The sequence below is a fragment of the Lepidochelys kempii genome, chromosome 12 (genome assembly GCF_965140285.1).
Source record: "Lepidochelys kempii isolate rLepKem1 chromosome 12, rLepKem1.hap1, whole genome shotgun sequence".
In the NCBI taxonomy this organism is placed as follows: Eukaryota; Metazoa; Chordata; order Testudines; family Cheloniidae; genus Lepidochelys; species Lepidochelys kempii.
Window position 1 is genome coordinate 33,200,628 of NC_136391.1, and position 15,493 is coordinate 33,216,120.

General features: G+C 45.6%; 1 protein-coding gene and 1 long non-coding RNA gene across 2 annotated transcripts in view; one reads left to right on the forward strand and one right to left on the reverse strand.

Moving 5' to 3' along the window:
* Window positions 1-2,952: 2,952 nt before the first annotated feature.
* On the reverse strand, window positions 2,953-5,779 carry LOC140896357 (uncharacterized). Its single transcript, XR_012154529.1, has 3 exons — window positions 5,727-5,779; window positions 4,995-5,038; window positions 2,953-4,391 (listed from the first exon to the last, which is right to left on the reverse strand). It is a non-coding gene; the product is annotated as an uncharacterized LOC140896357 (long non-coding RNA).
* The window catches only part of BCO1 (beta-carotene oxygenase 1), a 45,338-nt gene continuing 33,621 nt past the window's right edge, over window positions 3,777-15,493 (forward strand). The window contains exon 1 of the mRNA XM_073308033.2: window positions 3,777-3,922. Within this exon, the coding sequence (XP_073164134.2) occupies window positions 3,859-3,922 (64 nt within the window). The 5' untranslated portion in view covers window positions 3,777-3,858. The remainder of the gene's footprint in view (window positions 3,923-15,493) is intronic.

Sequence of the window (15,493 nt, forward strand, 5' to 3'; positions counted from 1 at the left end):
AGTTTCACACAGCCAGACAACAGGGCGATTAAAAGAGCGCAGCAGGGTGCGCTGCGCATCAGAGAAGCTGTGAAAGTAAGTTTTATGACTGGTCAGGGTACAGTGTGATAGTTGTTTTTCTCTTGAAGTTAGCCGCCCCCTATATCTATATAGCTAGATACATGAAAGGAAATAAAGTCACAATAGTTTAAAAACCGTTCTTTATTATTTGTTGCACAACACATTGAGAGAAATGAGAAGGTAGAGCGGGGGCGGGATTTGGTTAGAGGGGTGGAGGAGGAGGGAAGGGCAAGTCCAGAAACCAAATAAAAATTTAGGATTTGCCAGCCTTCTGGTGCTTTGTACAATCCTCTGGGGTTGAGTGTGTGGGTCGCCGTAGCCTTCCCCACCCCTGTGTTCTTGGGCGTCTGGGTGAGGATGCTATGGAACTTGGGGAGGAGGGAGGGCGGTTATACAGGGTTGCAGTAGCGGTCTGTGGTCTTGCTGCCTTTCCTGCATTAGATCCACCATACAGCGGAGCATGTCAGTTTGCTCCCCTATGAGCTTGACCATAGCATCCTACCTGCTCTCATCGCGTGCGTCCCTCCTCTCTTCATGTTCATGTAATGCTGTACAGGACTCTGCAATTGTTTGCCTCCACGCATTCAGCTGGGCCCTATCATTGCTGGGGGACTGCAAGAGCTCAGCAGACATGTAGTCTCAAGTTCATTTTTTCCACCTTCTAATCTGGACCAGCCTCTGGGACGGAGTAGATAGAGGCGTTGAAACATTTTTACTTGCGGGAGGAGGAAAAGGGAGGGTAGTATTTTAAAAGATAAATTTTAGAGAACAAAGGGGACACTCTTTCTCAGTGAAACAGGCAATTCATAGTACACACCATGTTCTTTCTGTACAAGGTTGTATTTTGCCTCTTATACTGAAGTGCCTGCCACTTTGGTGTGAGTAAGCCATCACATGCAGCTGGGCAACAGAATTCAGCTTGCAGGCAGTCATGGTAAGCCCTAGGGGCATGCAGGGTTCTGCTTCTTTCACATTCATTTCAATGCTTTCAAACTGCCGGGCCCCCTTTCTCATAACAAGCAATGCCTGGGTTTGCGATATAAAAGGAGGGCCTGCAGGCTGTCTGGGATGATTGCTTCACACAACCCCCGCCCCCACCACATGGCTCCGATGAGGCTCTGAGCAGGGATGAACCCTTTAAACTAAACGCGAACAGCCCAGCACGGCTGGGTTTCCCCTCACCCCCACCGCATGGCTCCAATCAGGCGCACTCACCAGAAGTGCTTTCTCCAGGGTCATGGTCCAGGAGCATGCCTTGGGAGTGGGGGGCGGCTATTGGCTCCAGCGTTAAGAATAGTTCCTGGCTAGGGGGGAAAACGGATTCCCCACTTGCCGCCTTTGCACTGTCCTCCTCCTCTTTGTCCTCCAATAACTCATCCTCCTCGCTCCGTGCAACTCCCCCCCCTTGCAGGTGTCCATGGACAGTGGTGAGGTAGTGGTGTCGTCACCCCCCATAACTGCATGCAGCTCACGGTAGAAGCAGCATGTATGGGGCTGTGACCCAGAGCACCCATTCGCCTCCCTGGCTTTTTGGTACGCTTGCCTGAGCGCCTTGATTTTTGTACGACTGCTCTATGTCCCTGGAGTAACCTCTTTCTGTCATGGCCCTGGAGACTTTAGCATATGTATTTGCATTCCTTTTTTTGGAACGTAGTTCTGCCATAACAGATTAGCCTCCCCAACATGCAATGAGATCCAGTACCTCCCGTTTGGACCATGCTGGAGCTTGTCTGCAAATCTGGGACTGCGTGGTCTCTTGTGATGGTGGACTGTGCATGGTTGCCTGTGATGGTGGACTGTGCTGATGGTCACCTGTGCTGATGAGCTCGCCACGGTGACAAACAGGAATTGAAATTCAAAAGTTCCCAGGGCTTTTACTGCCTACCTGGCTAGTGCATCGGAGTGAACAGTGTTGTCCAGAGCAGTCACGGGAGCATTCTGGGATAGCTCCCGGAGGCCAATAACGCCAAATTGCATCCACGGTACCTGTGACCCAGAACTGTGATCTCGATTTTAGCGCTACTCCACTTGTCGAGGTGGAGTGCGGAAACCGGATTAAAGAGCCCTTTAAATCAACAAAACCAGTTTGGTTGTATGGATGGACTGTTTTATTTTGAATTAACTAGGCTAATTCCAAAATAACCATGTACTGTAGACCAGGCGTCAGACTCCTTGGGACTGATTCTCAGTGACTTCCTTCCTGGCCTTTGGGAGGTGAGGAGAAAAGGTGGTTTTAAGCCATCGTTGTGCTCCCCATTTTCTGGGACTGTGCAGGGACCTGTTTGGCTCCTGATGTAATTTAGATCAGACTCTGCTTTATGTTCTGCTTCCCCTGCTCCCTTATTTGCCCTGTGCAGTATACTCTGGCCATGCCCTCCTCACCAGGGCAGGGAACAGGACCAGTGGAGAGCCTTATGTTGCAAGAGAGGCTCTTTGCACAGGGGGAAATGGGTGTAGTGTGAGAATCAGGCCCCTTATCTTTCCTCCCAAATGCTCTCCATTCTCTGTCACTGCTAACAAACCCATTACTCAACCTTTGATTCCTCCCCTCTCAAGCCCTCACTGTTAAAATCCTTGTGCTTCTTCACTAATGTTACAGACTCCAGCAAAGCACCTTTATTTCCATATTTAGAAGCCGTTTTGTGTTAATGTATTATCCTTTATTTCTGGTGGATCCCACAGTGTGTGAGGTGTCTTCCAAATGGAGAAGAAGGCATGATAGCTGCCTTGAGGAACTGTGCAGTGTGAAGGCAGACCTGTGGGAAGACTGCGAGTAAGGATAAAAGGAGCAATATCCACAAGGAAGCAAGAGCTGTCATAAGTAATGAAAGCTACATTTTACGTAAAATAAGCATGTAAATATTTTCATTGCTTAATCAGCTATTAGGAGGTGATTTATACATATTATGGGAACAAATAAGTCTCTGACTTCCAAGGTAATCTCATATGAAGTTGTATAATATTCAGTTGTACAAGGAGTCTTATCGTTCATGTTAAATGTAGTCCCTTGGTTTGCTCAGCAATCACATGATTTATATTGAAATAATTCTTTGACGGGAGCATTTCAAAATGAACAACACTGGAATCAGCTCAGAACCTAATCTTGAAACAAAAGCAGTGAAGTTAAAACTCCTTTAAAAAGAAAATCTCTAACCCCACTTCACTCAAATCACACAACGGTATGTATGTTACAACCCTTGTTTGTGAAGACAGCCATTTGTCATTCAGAGAGGTGCCCTTTAGCTTACTTTCCAACAGTCTGGTCAAAAAATAAAACACAGAGCACTGCACTGATCATTTTCTGCTAATTCTTAGAATGGCACAAGCTTGTATTCCAGAGAGAAGGATGTGATCAGCTCTGGAGACTTTTTTTTTTAATTAGCTTCTAAAAACAGGATCACAGTAGCAGGTGGAGATTTCTTTTGCTCTTTCCTTCAACATTGTCATATGGGCAAGGATCCCTATCTAATCAATATCTAAAGTTTCTCAGAATCCCTGGGATTCAGGTGGGATCAGACAATAACCCCCTGCCGAACTGATCTCTTGTTCAATCATGAGCAACACGACAAATGAATTAGTTCTCTCTGTCCATCAAAGGAGCTGAGATTAAGAGTTAAGTGTGGAGAGGGAGGGAGAGAATTATAGTATTACGTGCTATCAGTCACCAGCAGCTGGCTGGAGGTGCACTTTGGCCCTATAAATAACAGGAAAGAACTGTTCTCAGCCCAGTCAGAGGGGGTACCACAAGAGCAACACCAGCTGTGCAGCGGATATACAAGAAGTTTAAGTGCAGCAGACATGGATGTGATCTTTGGTAGAAATAAAGAGGAGCACCCAGAGCCCATAAAGGCAGAGGTGAAAGGTAAGGAAAATCTCGTCCAAACTGGGTGGGTATTTTTGTGTTTTCAAATGAGTTAATAATCTAGCACTTGTTTCCCCAAGACAACACTGAAAAGGGGAACTGCTGGGTCTAATGAAAGGGAGACTATGAGAGAGAGGTGAATGGCTGTTTAGAAGATTGAGATCAGATCGAATTTCTATCCCCTAATTGCAGGACTTTTCTCACTTTATGGACATTTTTGGATGTATGTTTCCTGTAAGTAAGTTTGAAAAGGAGTCACTGAAACTGGTGGTTGCCGACAAAGTCAGGTAGATTCAGATCTGGTGCCACCCCCCTTCCCCCCCCCTTTCTTTGTCCTTTCAGTTTCTCTCTTTCTGTAGTCCGTCACTAGCCTCTAGTCACTTTCTCCATGTTGCAGTTCAGAGAAGTGGCTGACATTGTCATTTTCACTTCCTGGAGTCAGAGCAGGACACTGTAACTGTTTGTAGAACTGTTTCGAAAGACAAATAGAAAGGCAGACATAATTAATGCCAAGTGGCTTTATTACAAAGAGAGCAGAACAAACCAGAGAAAAGAACGGTTTTCCTGAGTCAGGATAATTTAAAGTCATGTGATTTAAGTGGGTGATTTAATGAAAAAAATATATATTTGTAGAATGCATTTTGGGTGAAGGTCAAGGTTCCTTCCCCACTCTGAATTCTAGGGTACATGAAATTCTTGGGTAACCTGCATGAAAAACCCCCTAAGCTTATTTTTACCAGCTGAGGTTAAAACTTCCCCAAGGTACAAACTATTTTACCTTTTGCCCTTGGACTTTATTGCTGCCACCACCAAGCATCTAACAAATATATAACAGGGAAAAAGCCCGCTTGGAAACGTCTTCCCCGCCCCCACAAATCCTCCCAAACCCTACACCCTCTTTCCTGGGGAAGGCTTGATAAAAATCCTCACCAATTTGCATAGGTGAACACAGACCCAAACCCTTGGATCTTAAGAACAATGAAAAAGCAATCAGATTCTTAAAAGAAGAATTTTAATTGAAGGAAAAAGTAAAAGAATCACCTCTATAAAATCAGGATGGTAAATATCTTACCGGGTAATCAGATTCAAAACATAGAGAATCCCTCTAGGTAAAACCTTAAGTTACAAAAAGACACAAAAACAGGAATATACATTCCATTCAGCACAGCTTATTTTATCAGCCATTTAAACAAAACAGAATCTAACGCATATCTAGCTAGATTACTTACTAAGTTCTAAGACTCCATTCCTTTTCTGTTCCTGGGAAAAGCATCACACAGACCAAGAGAACCTTTGTTTCTCTCCCTCCCCCACCCAGCCCCTCCAGCTTTGAAAGTATCTTGTCTCCTCATTGGTCATTTTGGTCAGGTGCTGGCAAGGTTATCCTAGCTTCTTAACCCTTTACAGGTGAAAGGGTTTTTCCTCTGGCCAGGAGGTGTTTACCCTTTCCTTTATATTTATGACAGAAGTCATTTCAGTAGATACTGTGTCCATGGTTAGTATTTTTGCCTTGATTTGATTGCCACATTTTATCTCATTCTAAAGAGTTTTGTGATGCAGCGAGGTGAAGAATGATTTATAAAGAGTGCTGGTTGTCAGAACAGCAAGTAGGCAAAAGTGGCACCTTCTGAATCAACAGATCTGCCCCTGGTGTGAATTCAGAATCATGTCGTCTGATGTTAGAGACAAAAACAAGATTTTATTGCTTTTCACTCCTGTAGTCATGGCTAACACAGATAAGGGGTGAGCTGGATTCTATGTTCTCTGGCTTGCAATCCTCAACCAGAATTGCTTAAAATCTCACCTGCAAAATCTTTGTTAGTAGAGATGCAGTGCCTCAGAGGACCCAACTTGACTCTCAGATTCCAGGTTTAGGTCATGCTGCAGAGACAATGAGCACAGAATCCCACAATACTGATTTTTAAAGTCACTTTTCAGAATAGAACACACTTAAAACAGATGATGGTCCAGTTACTTATTGATTGAGGAAACAAAGAAAATCTTTAAACATTCAATATTTTTTTCAGTCAGCTATGCACACCTCCCCTTCTCTGTATTTTTCAGTGGCTTCTATTATCACTCACTCTATGTACTGATCTCAGTCTGCATCTGAGGCCTTTATTTGGCTTTCCTTCTTTCCAGGAATTTAACTCACAACTCACTGTGCTATCCTATTGTGAAAGTAGAATGAATTATATTGAAATTATAATTCATTAAAGAAATGCTGCTTGAAGGGTTTGTTGAAATATAGTTGTCAGGAAGAGAAACATTAAGGAGTGTGAGACAATGGGTCCTCAAACTAATTAACTTAGAGCTCCTACTGAATTAGGAGATTGGTAAACGTTAGTATGCAAATAAGATATGTATGTATATTTGTCAGTTTCTGCTTTCTTTTCTCTTTTATGTTAAATTGGCTTTGGCTTAGCTGTATAAATAAGTTATCTTGAGCCTCAGAGAGGGGCTCACATCTGGGTGCATCAGCAAAGCACTTTGCTAATAAACAGAGTGATCTGACAAATTATGTGAGTCCTGAATCTGACTTTGACAATTTGGAGGTTCCACCGAGATGGCAACCGTCTTCTCTGGGGCTGTGTGACTCCTGACTGTTCTTAGGATGGCCGTGGCAAGCCGGCACCTGGGCATTTGGCCCGAGCGGTCCTCCGCCAGAACGGAAGGGTACATGACCACAGTGAAGTCTACACCATCGAACCTGTTGGTTCCCACTCTGTTCTGGTAGGGATCCCAGGATCTGACATCAGGAATATGGTCAGGTAATTATTTCTGTGTTTTGTCCGGACTGAGGACTGTCTTGTCTCTGTGTCTATCCGTCCTCCCTGTGGTGTGTTTGAGTCTGGGTGCCGTCTCCGTCAGGGGATCGGCTGACCAAAGGGTTCCTGTCCCCACGGTCTGAGTGAGTGAAATCTGCACAATCGCAGCCGCACCGCGCCTTGGGTAAAACCCTTGGTGTGAAAGCAAGGGTGATTGAGGCAGTAGCCTGTGGGCTCCTTTTGTGTGTTGCACCGGGCATCGCTCTGACGAACCCAACTTTCCTTCTTGTGTGATTGGTGTGTAAAGTCCTCCTGTATGGGTAACCAGGCGTCTAAGTCGGGACAGTTCCCTAAAGGAACGCTGGCTCAGTTTATGTATTTTAGGAAGAGTTCGGACTCCTGTAAATTTCTGGAAAAATGGTCTAGGCTAAGGGGGTCAGGTAGAGTGGCTACTACCACCACTACGCTTCTGTCCCCAGAAGCCTTTACAGCTATTCTGAGGGAAAATGGGCCCTTTTCCCACAGAAATGGTCTATAAGGGACTGCTGCAGGCAGAGAGAGAATCTGATCAAAATTGTTTGACGATTGGGTAATGTAATCAAAATCACTAAAGGATGTAAGGAGTTTCTATTGGAACTTAACTTGGCTGCTCCTGGTTGTGTCTAGTTGTACAAGATGGAAGTGTAATCGGGGTACAGTTGTGTAAAAGAGTAATCCCAATGCAAGGGATGTTAGGCAAAAGAGAATTTTGTGTGTGTGTGTGTATAGTGCTAAAATCTGAAGCTGTCTCAGCTATTACCTGAGAATAAACTTATAGCTTGGTACAGCAGAGAAACTATTGCAAACATGGTCTGTTGCACAAGAAGGGAAACTGAGGTACACCAGCTCATGAATTTCATAAATGATCAGTGAGTGGGGTAATTCACTAGCCTGACTATAGAACAAAATAAGGAGAGCCTGGAGGTAATTCTTCTGTTTTTCCTGCAATTAGCAAGGAAATTTGTAAAAGAAAGTGGTATTATTATGAAGCAATAATCTGTCCCCACCAGGGGGCTGGAAATTGTTTCTTTTGTTTTTAGACTCTACAAGCAAGCTGGCGCTGGTGGAAGAAAAATTCAGAATACCATGGATCTAGGTTTTGTGTTTGTCTGTGGTGTTTGTCTTGTTGCTAGCATTGTTGTGTTTTAATGAACAGAAAACCTCATGACATGGGTGGGGGGTGGCTTCAAAAGGCTGACCTTGGGGAGGTGGAAGGGGAAGATGTATATGGGAATGCAAAAAGCTAACTCAGGAGAATCCCAAAATTCAGTGGCCCCTGTTAGGATCTTGGGACAAAGACTGAGTAGACGTCTTAAAAGACAAACTCGGCCAACTTAAAACTAAATTGGCAAAGGGAGAGGTTGATTGTTTCATGCAGTGGTGGGAAGAGGCAAATCATAGGTGGACAGAATCAAAACTTGCCTCTCTCAACGATTCTGGCTTTTATCCCACCAGATGTAACTCATTTTACTGTTGTTGATTTGTGCTCTGCTTTCTTTTCTGTCCCGGTTCACCCTGACTCCCAGTTCCTGTTTGCTTTTTCTTACAAGGGGCAACAGTACACATGGACCACACTGCCCCAGGGGTATACTGAAAGCCCGTCATATTTTTCCCAAGCATTAGCCCGAGACCTTGCTGACCTTGTTTTCCCGTCCAGGTCCACACTAGTCCAATATGTAGATGATCTACTCCTCTGTTCATTGTCTGCCTCTGAAACTGACTCTTTAGTGCTCCTTACTGCCCTAGCAAATAAGGGTCACAAAGCTTCTCGCTCTAAACTACAACTCTGTCAAGCTTCTGTCACATACCTTGGCTTTCTCCTCTCCCAGGGTTCCTGTGCACTTTCTCCCACCCTTGTCCAAGCTATCCTTAGCTTTCCCCGACCCTGCTCCCCACGCCAGGTCTGGAAGTTTTTAGGCATGGCTGGATTTTGCAGACAATGGATTCCCCAATATGCCTCCCTTGTAAAACCTCTCCAGGAACTCACTCGATTCTCTGTGCCTGACTCCATGCCATGGCCCCCTGAGACCAATTCTGCCTTTGTTTCCCTCAAACAGGGTTTGGCTTCTGCCCCTGCCTTAGGGCTGCCTGACTATTCTAAGCCTTTTACCCTTTTCTGCCACGAACAATCTGGGTGTGCACTTGGAGTTCTCACTCAGATGCACGGAGAAAAGAACCGCCCAGTGGCTTATTTCTCTGCCACTTTAGACCCTGTTGCCCAAGGCTTACCCCCCGCCTGCGTGCTGTGGCTGCTGCAGCGTGCCTAGTCGAAATGTCTGATGCCCTTGTTCTCCGCTCTCCTCTTACCCTCCTGGTCCCTCGCTGACCTCACTCTGCTCCAAGACTCTGCCCCAGAAACCGAGAGAGAATCCTGGGTTGCCCAGGGTTGCTCTCTACATCCCGATTCCTTTTGGCGCTCGCCTACTGGCACCTTTGTAGCCCCCTTTTCACTCTGCCTATCTCTGGCCGCCCTGCTACACGGTGTTTCGCATGTCGGAAAGGAGGGGATGGTCTCTGCTGTAACAAAGACAAGATGGTGGGCCCCCCATTTTAGCTCTTTTGCAGCCCGCCACTGTGCAGCCTGTACCATTTGCCAAAGCCATAATATTGGTAAATCTGTAAAAGTGGCCCAGGGGTTCCGGGGCCTGCCTCAAGCACCGTTCTTGCACAAATGCCTAAGTGTCGACAATATGAATTTATATGGGTTATGGTATGTTTATTCTCTGGTTGGATTGAAGCCTCTCCTTGTCGCAAGGCTGACTCACTGTCTGTTGCCAAATGTTTGTTAAATCTCATTATGCCTGCCAAGGGAATTCCTGCTACTCTGTCCAGTGATCGGGGTACGCATTTTACTGGACAACTTGTTCAACACCTGGACCGTATATTGCATACCAGACACCTATTGCACTGTCCCTACCACCCAGAGAGTGCAGGTGCAGTTGAAAGACGAAATGGTGTACGTAAGAATAAGCTTGCTAAAATTTGTGACTCTACAGGATTAAGCTGGCCAGTAGCCCTTATGGACATGAGATCCACTCCATCCCAAAGGCATAAATTAAGTCCCTTTGAAATTGTTATGGGACGCCCTATGCGAGCTATGACTACCATTACTCCCGTTCCAGATTTGAACTTGACTCACAGTGCACTCCTTCAGTATTGCAAGGGACTAATGCAAGCTGTAAGTCACTTCCATTCACAGGTTCGAGCCGCCTGGCCCACGGAACCCACCTCCGACGCTTGCACAAACTTGAGCCAGGTGATTGGGTCTCTATGTACGGCGCCATCATCGAAAGCACACCTTGGAGCCCCGGTGGAAGGGTCCTCATCAGGTACTGCTTACTACACAGACGGCTGTTAAACTATCTGGCATCGCAGCGTGGATACATGCTTCACAGTGTAAGAAGGCACCATCCCCAGAGAACCAATCCTCACCTCAGGACAACGCAGAGTCTATTTTGACTCCAAAAGAAGGTGTAGAGGAACAGTCTGCAATACCTTACAATCTACGCTCTCATAAGGGTTGCCAGAAGCAGATGACGAACCAAAAAAAAAAAGCAGTATCGAGCCTAGCGCCTGCTGGGCGTAAAACTGTGACTGAGGTTCCCTCAGTTGAGGTTGTCAGAACCAGAAGAGCCTTGACTCCAACATGCTCCTCTGCCTGTTCCTCAGCTGCTGATATCTTATGGTCTGGGGAGACCACGATGACCATTCTTTTATCCAGCAGCAGGTGTGGATAGCTCGGACCCTTAATATTTCTAATTGCTGGGTCTGCAGCCACATCCCAGCCCACTCTCAAACTGGTGTTCCTGTCCTGGCTATCCCACTCAAGTCCCCAGACCTCACTGGAGGGCCTCATCAGTTTAACAAAATATGGATCAGCAATGACACTTGGGAAGCGGTGGGAATAAATGCATCTAAATGGATAAGTGTGGTGGAGGGAAAAGATCATTGGTGTTGGGTGTGTAATGGGACAGGGCTGGATCTGGGGAAAAGCCTTTGCCTTCAGCATATTGTGGCCAATGGTGTATGGGATTATTCAAACAAAACTAAAAAGTGGCGGGCCGGGTATGGAGATATGAATTTTTTTCTCAACCTGGGATCAAACCGAGAAATCAATCTCATGTTCCCCCTACAGTAACCTTAGTGAAAACAATACAATCTTTCAATGTCATGCAAATAACACCACTCCTCGTAAGGAGAATTACCCTGTACCCTTTGGGGGATACTACTCCTCCTTTGCAAACACCTATATGACAAATGGGTGCAACTGACCCTTCCCGGCCTTAATAGGCCATCACTGGGTGTGTGGGACCAGAGCTTATACCACACTACCAGCTAATTGGTCAGGAATCTGTTATCCCACCCGACTCTTCCCACAATTCCGAGTGCTAGGAACCTTCCCTCGAGAACGCCTCCGCAATTTCAAGTGAAAAAGAAGGGACTTAACAGATGCCCAATGGTATGTAAATAACATAAGCCCCTTAACCTGGGAAGAGGCTACTGGCGGTTCCTTCATACCATTAGGGGGAGTAATACATCATGCAAAAAGGCTCCTAAGGTTACAAGCAGTAGTTGAAATAATGGCAAATGAAACCGGAGAAAGTTTAAGAGCCCCGGCCAAAGAAACAGGGGCAATCCGACAGATGGCCCTCCAAAACCGTCAGGCATTGGACATAGTGCTCGTGGCAAAAGGAGGGACTTGTGCTCTCATTGGAAAAGACTGCTGTGTGTATATACCAGACAACACCAATGAGGTAATAGATCGTGCTAGCCACTTAGAACAAATCGCATATCTTCCCCACGAAGAGCCAAGTTCTTTATGGAAGTGGCTAAGTAACCTTTTCAATTTCTCTGGCATAGGAAACTGGTTGTTTCAGGGAGCCCTAACTCTCCTGTTTGGAATCCTAATAATTTTTGTATGTTTTCAGTTACTTTCCTGTTGTATTGTGTCAGGCATGCTACACAGATAGCTGCCCCAAACCAGAGTGCTAATTTGATGATTTTAAATATCACTGATGAACAAACAGATAAAGAACGATTGATATGTGGAACCCAGTCATTATTGGTCATTGCGTAGCTTGACCAAAAGGAGGGATTGTGAAAGTAGAATGAATTATATTGAAATTATAATTCATTAAAGAAATGCTACTTGAAGGGTTTGTTGAAATATAGTTGTCAGGAAGAGAAACATTAAGGAGTGTGAGACAATGGGTCCTCAAACTAATTAACTTAGAGCTCCTACTGAACTAGGAGATTGGTAAACGTTAGTATGCAAATAAGATATGTATGTATATTTGTCAGTTTCTGCTTTCTTTTGTCTCTTATGTTAAATTGGCTTTGGCTTAACTGTATAAATAAGTTATCTTGAGCCTCAGAGAGGGCTCACATCTGGGTGCATCAGCAAAGCGCTTTGCTAATAAACAGAGTGATCTGACAAATTATGTGAGTCCTGAATCTGACTTTGACACCTATCTAATAACATGCTAATTTAACATGACTTTACCACTGTAATGTCTGATCACTTGCCAAACATTTATGGATTCATCTTCACATCGCTCAGGGGACATAGGAAATATCATCTAGTCTTTGCAGATGGAGGGGGAAAAAATTCTCACTAGGGCCCTGATCCTTAGGTACTTTAGGCATTACTCTGCTCAGCATTGCAATGTTTGACCAGCTGCTCAGTGGGATCTTCAGCCATGAGTTAGGCTCCATTCCTCCTAGTATAGAATCATAGAATATCAGGGTTGGAAGGGACCTCAGGAGGTCAAGTCCAACCCCCTGCTCAAAGCAGGACCAATCCCCAACTAAATTATCCCAGCCAGGGCTTTGTCAAGCCTGACCTTAAAAACCTCTAAGGAAGGAGATTCCGCTACCTCGCTAGGTAACCCATTCCAGTGCTTCACCATCCTCCTAGTGGAAAAAGCTTTTCCTAACATCCAACTTAAAACCTCCCCCACTGCAACTTGAGACCATTACTCCTTGTTCTGTCATCTGGTACCACTGAGAATAGTCTAGATCCATCCTCTTTAGAACCCTCCTTCAAGTAGTTGAAAGCAGCTATCAAATCCCCCCTCATTCTTCTCTTCTGCAGACTAAACAATCCCAGTTCCCTCAGCCTCTCCTTATAAGTCATGGGGTCCAGCCCCCTAATCATTTTTGTTGCCCTCTGATGGACTCTCTCCAATTTTTTCACATCCTTCTTGTAGTGTGGGGCCCAAAACTGGACACAGTACTCCAGGTGAGGCCTCACCAGTGTCGAATATAGAGGGGAATGATCATGTCCCTTGATCTGCTGGCAATGTCCCTACGTATACATCCCAAAATACCGTTAGCCTTCTTGGCAACAACGGCACATTGTTGACTCATATCCAGCTTCTCGTCCAACGGCTGCCTAGCCATTCGGTCCCCAGTCAGTAGCAGTGCATGGGATTCTTCCATCCTAAGTGTAGGACTCTGCACTTGTTCTTCTTGAACCTCATCAAATTTCTTTTGGCCCAATCCTCTAATTTGTCTAGGTCCGTCTGTATTCTGTCCCTACCCTCCAGCGTAGCTACCAATCCCAGTTTAGAGTCATCTACAAACTTGCTGAGGGTGCAGTCCATGCCATCCTCCCAGATCATTAATGAAGGTACTGAACAAAACCGGCTCCAGGACCGACCCTTGGGGCACTCTGCTTGATACTGGCTGCCAACTGGACATGGAGCCATTGATCACTACCCATTAAGCCTGCCGATCTAGCCAGCTTTCTATCCACTTTATAGTTCATTGATCCAGCCCATACTACTTTAACTTGCTGGTAAGAATACTGTGGGATTATAATTCATGAGGAGAGAGTTTCGTGTATGGAAGGGATCTTCAGAATCTGGACAGCTGAGCAGGAAGCTGCCTAAACTAGCCTAGAGCGGTATGCTGAGGTGAGGGGTAGAGAGAAAAGAGGGGCTTAGGCACCTAAAGTGGCTGACCTCTGCTTGGGAACCTCAGCCGCGAATCCTCTCCTGGAGCTAGGTGCCTAAGACAGGTCATCTGCTTATGTAGCCCATGGACTAGCAGTTGAAACAGTGTGTCTGTCTCTCACCTATGTTTCCCAGTGCCCCGGGCTGCCTTTTGTGCAGAAGCTTTGCTGAGCCTCCATGCATCAGTGGCTTCCTTCTGTTGCAGGGCGCTGGTAGGAAGCAAATGTTAGGTGTGCTCAGAACTTGCCTACTTGACTGGCCTTTGCTGGCAAGATAGGCTTTCCCCCACCTAGTTTGAGAATCCTGATTCAGGGCTTTGGCTTGAGCTAGGGCTGCAAGCAGCTCATTACCTGTGGAGTGGCTTCAGTGCATAGGCAGCTTTGCAAATGTTGACCGGTGGCAATTTAAAAACCTACAAGGTTAGGCAGCAGCTGAGCAGCAGATCTGAAAATGTAAGTGGTGCCAAAAGGGTGGACTTAAGATAGATCTACACTGGTTAAAAATCCCACGGCAGCGAGTTGCTGTGTTGGGCTTGCTCTAGGGGACTAAAAATAGCAGTGTAGATGTTCCCACTCAGGGGTGGGTCTCAGAGCCTGGGCTCCAGCCTGAGCAGGAATGTCTACACTGTGATTTTTAGCCCCGTGGCGCAAGCCTCACAAATCTTGTTACCCAGGGTTCTTTCAACCCAAAGCTCTTGGTAACTTTTACTCTGCGCAAGGTGGTGTCCGGAAATAAATCAGGGGAGACACGGCCGTCCAACCGATAGATGGCTGGCACAAACAGAACAACACGAGTGCTTTCACTTAAAGCTAAACTTTACTTAGTCTCAAGCACTTATGCACACATCCACAACACCCCCAACCCTTGATAATTACCAAAGCTGAGTGTGGCTCTTGAGTGGCACAGCAGCAGCCTGTTTGCCGCTGGGGAACACAAGATGCATCCAGAGGGAGAGTCCAGTCCTGAAGAGTCCCACCACCTCAAACTTTCCCCCTTATTTATACATTAGTAATAGAATGACATGTCCCTTAAAGCAACTTGTTAAGAAAGCAGTTTCAATGGTCAAGTGAGAGGTTCCTTCTGATTATCGATTAACCAGGTGTGGGTTTTTCCAGAGTTTGAAGCCTGGAGGCCCCAATAGACATTCCTGGGACACATTCTGCTCTTCTAAAATGCTTGTATCAGCAACTTCAACACAATTCTTACCAGGAAGGACGGCGGGGGGCATACTGTCCTCTCTGTGGCACCCAGAAAACTCCCTCCCCTCCTGCCTTGGTTAAACTGAGACTGCTGAATGGCCAATTTACAGCTTGCTGACTTGGCTGCTTTTAGCAATAAGCCATAGTGGTTTCAGGCACTTTACTGGTTTGCCAAAGTCTCCCCGTACAATCTGAGTCAGTTGACCCAGGCTCTGAGACGGGTTGACATGGGTTTATTTTGCAGTGTAGCTGTATCCAGATCCTGAAAGGTATTTAGGTGCCTATATACACCTTGAGGTGCCGGAATACCTTTAAAATATGGCCCTGGGTTATGTGTACAAGGTCATGCAAGAAGTTTGTGGCAGAGTTAGAAATTGAACCAGGTATTCTAAAGCTTTATACAATACCTTAGCCACAAAACCATCCTTGCCCCATTATATATGCCACTGAAAGAGTTTTGTCTTTGTTGTTTGACTCTCCAGATATCTTTAGAGTATTTTTAATCTGATGTGAGAACATGTTTTAATTAGGACTCTCTCTTAACTTGAATCTAGATGTTCTTTGAATTGCAAAGATGATTGCCGTTTCTTATGTGAAATATCCAAGGGC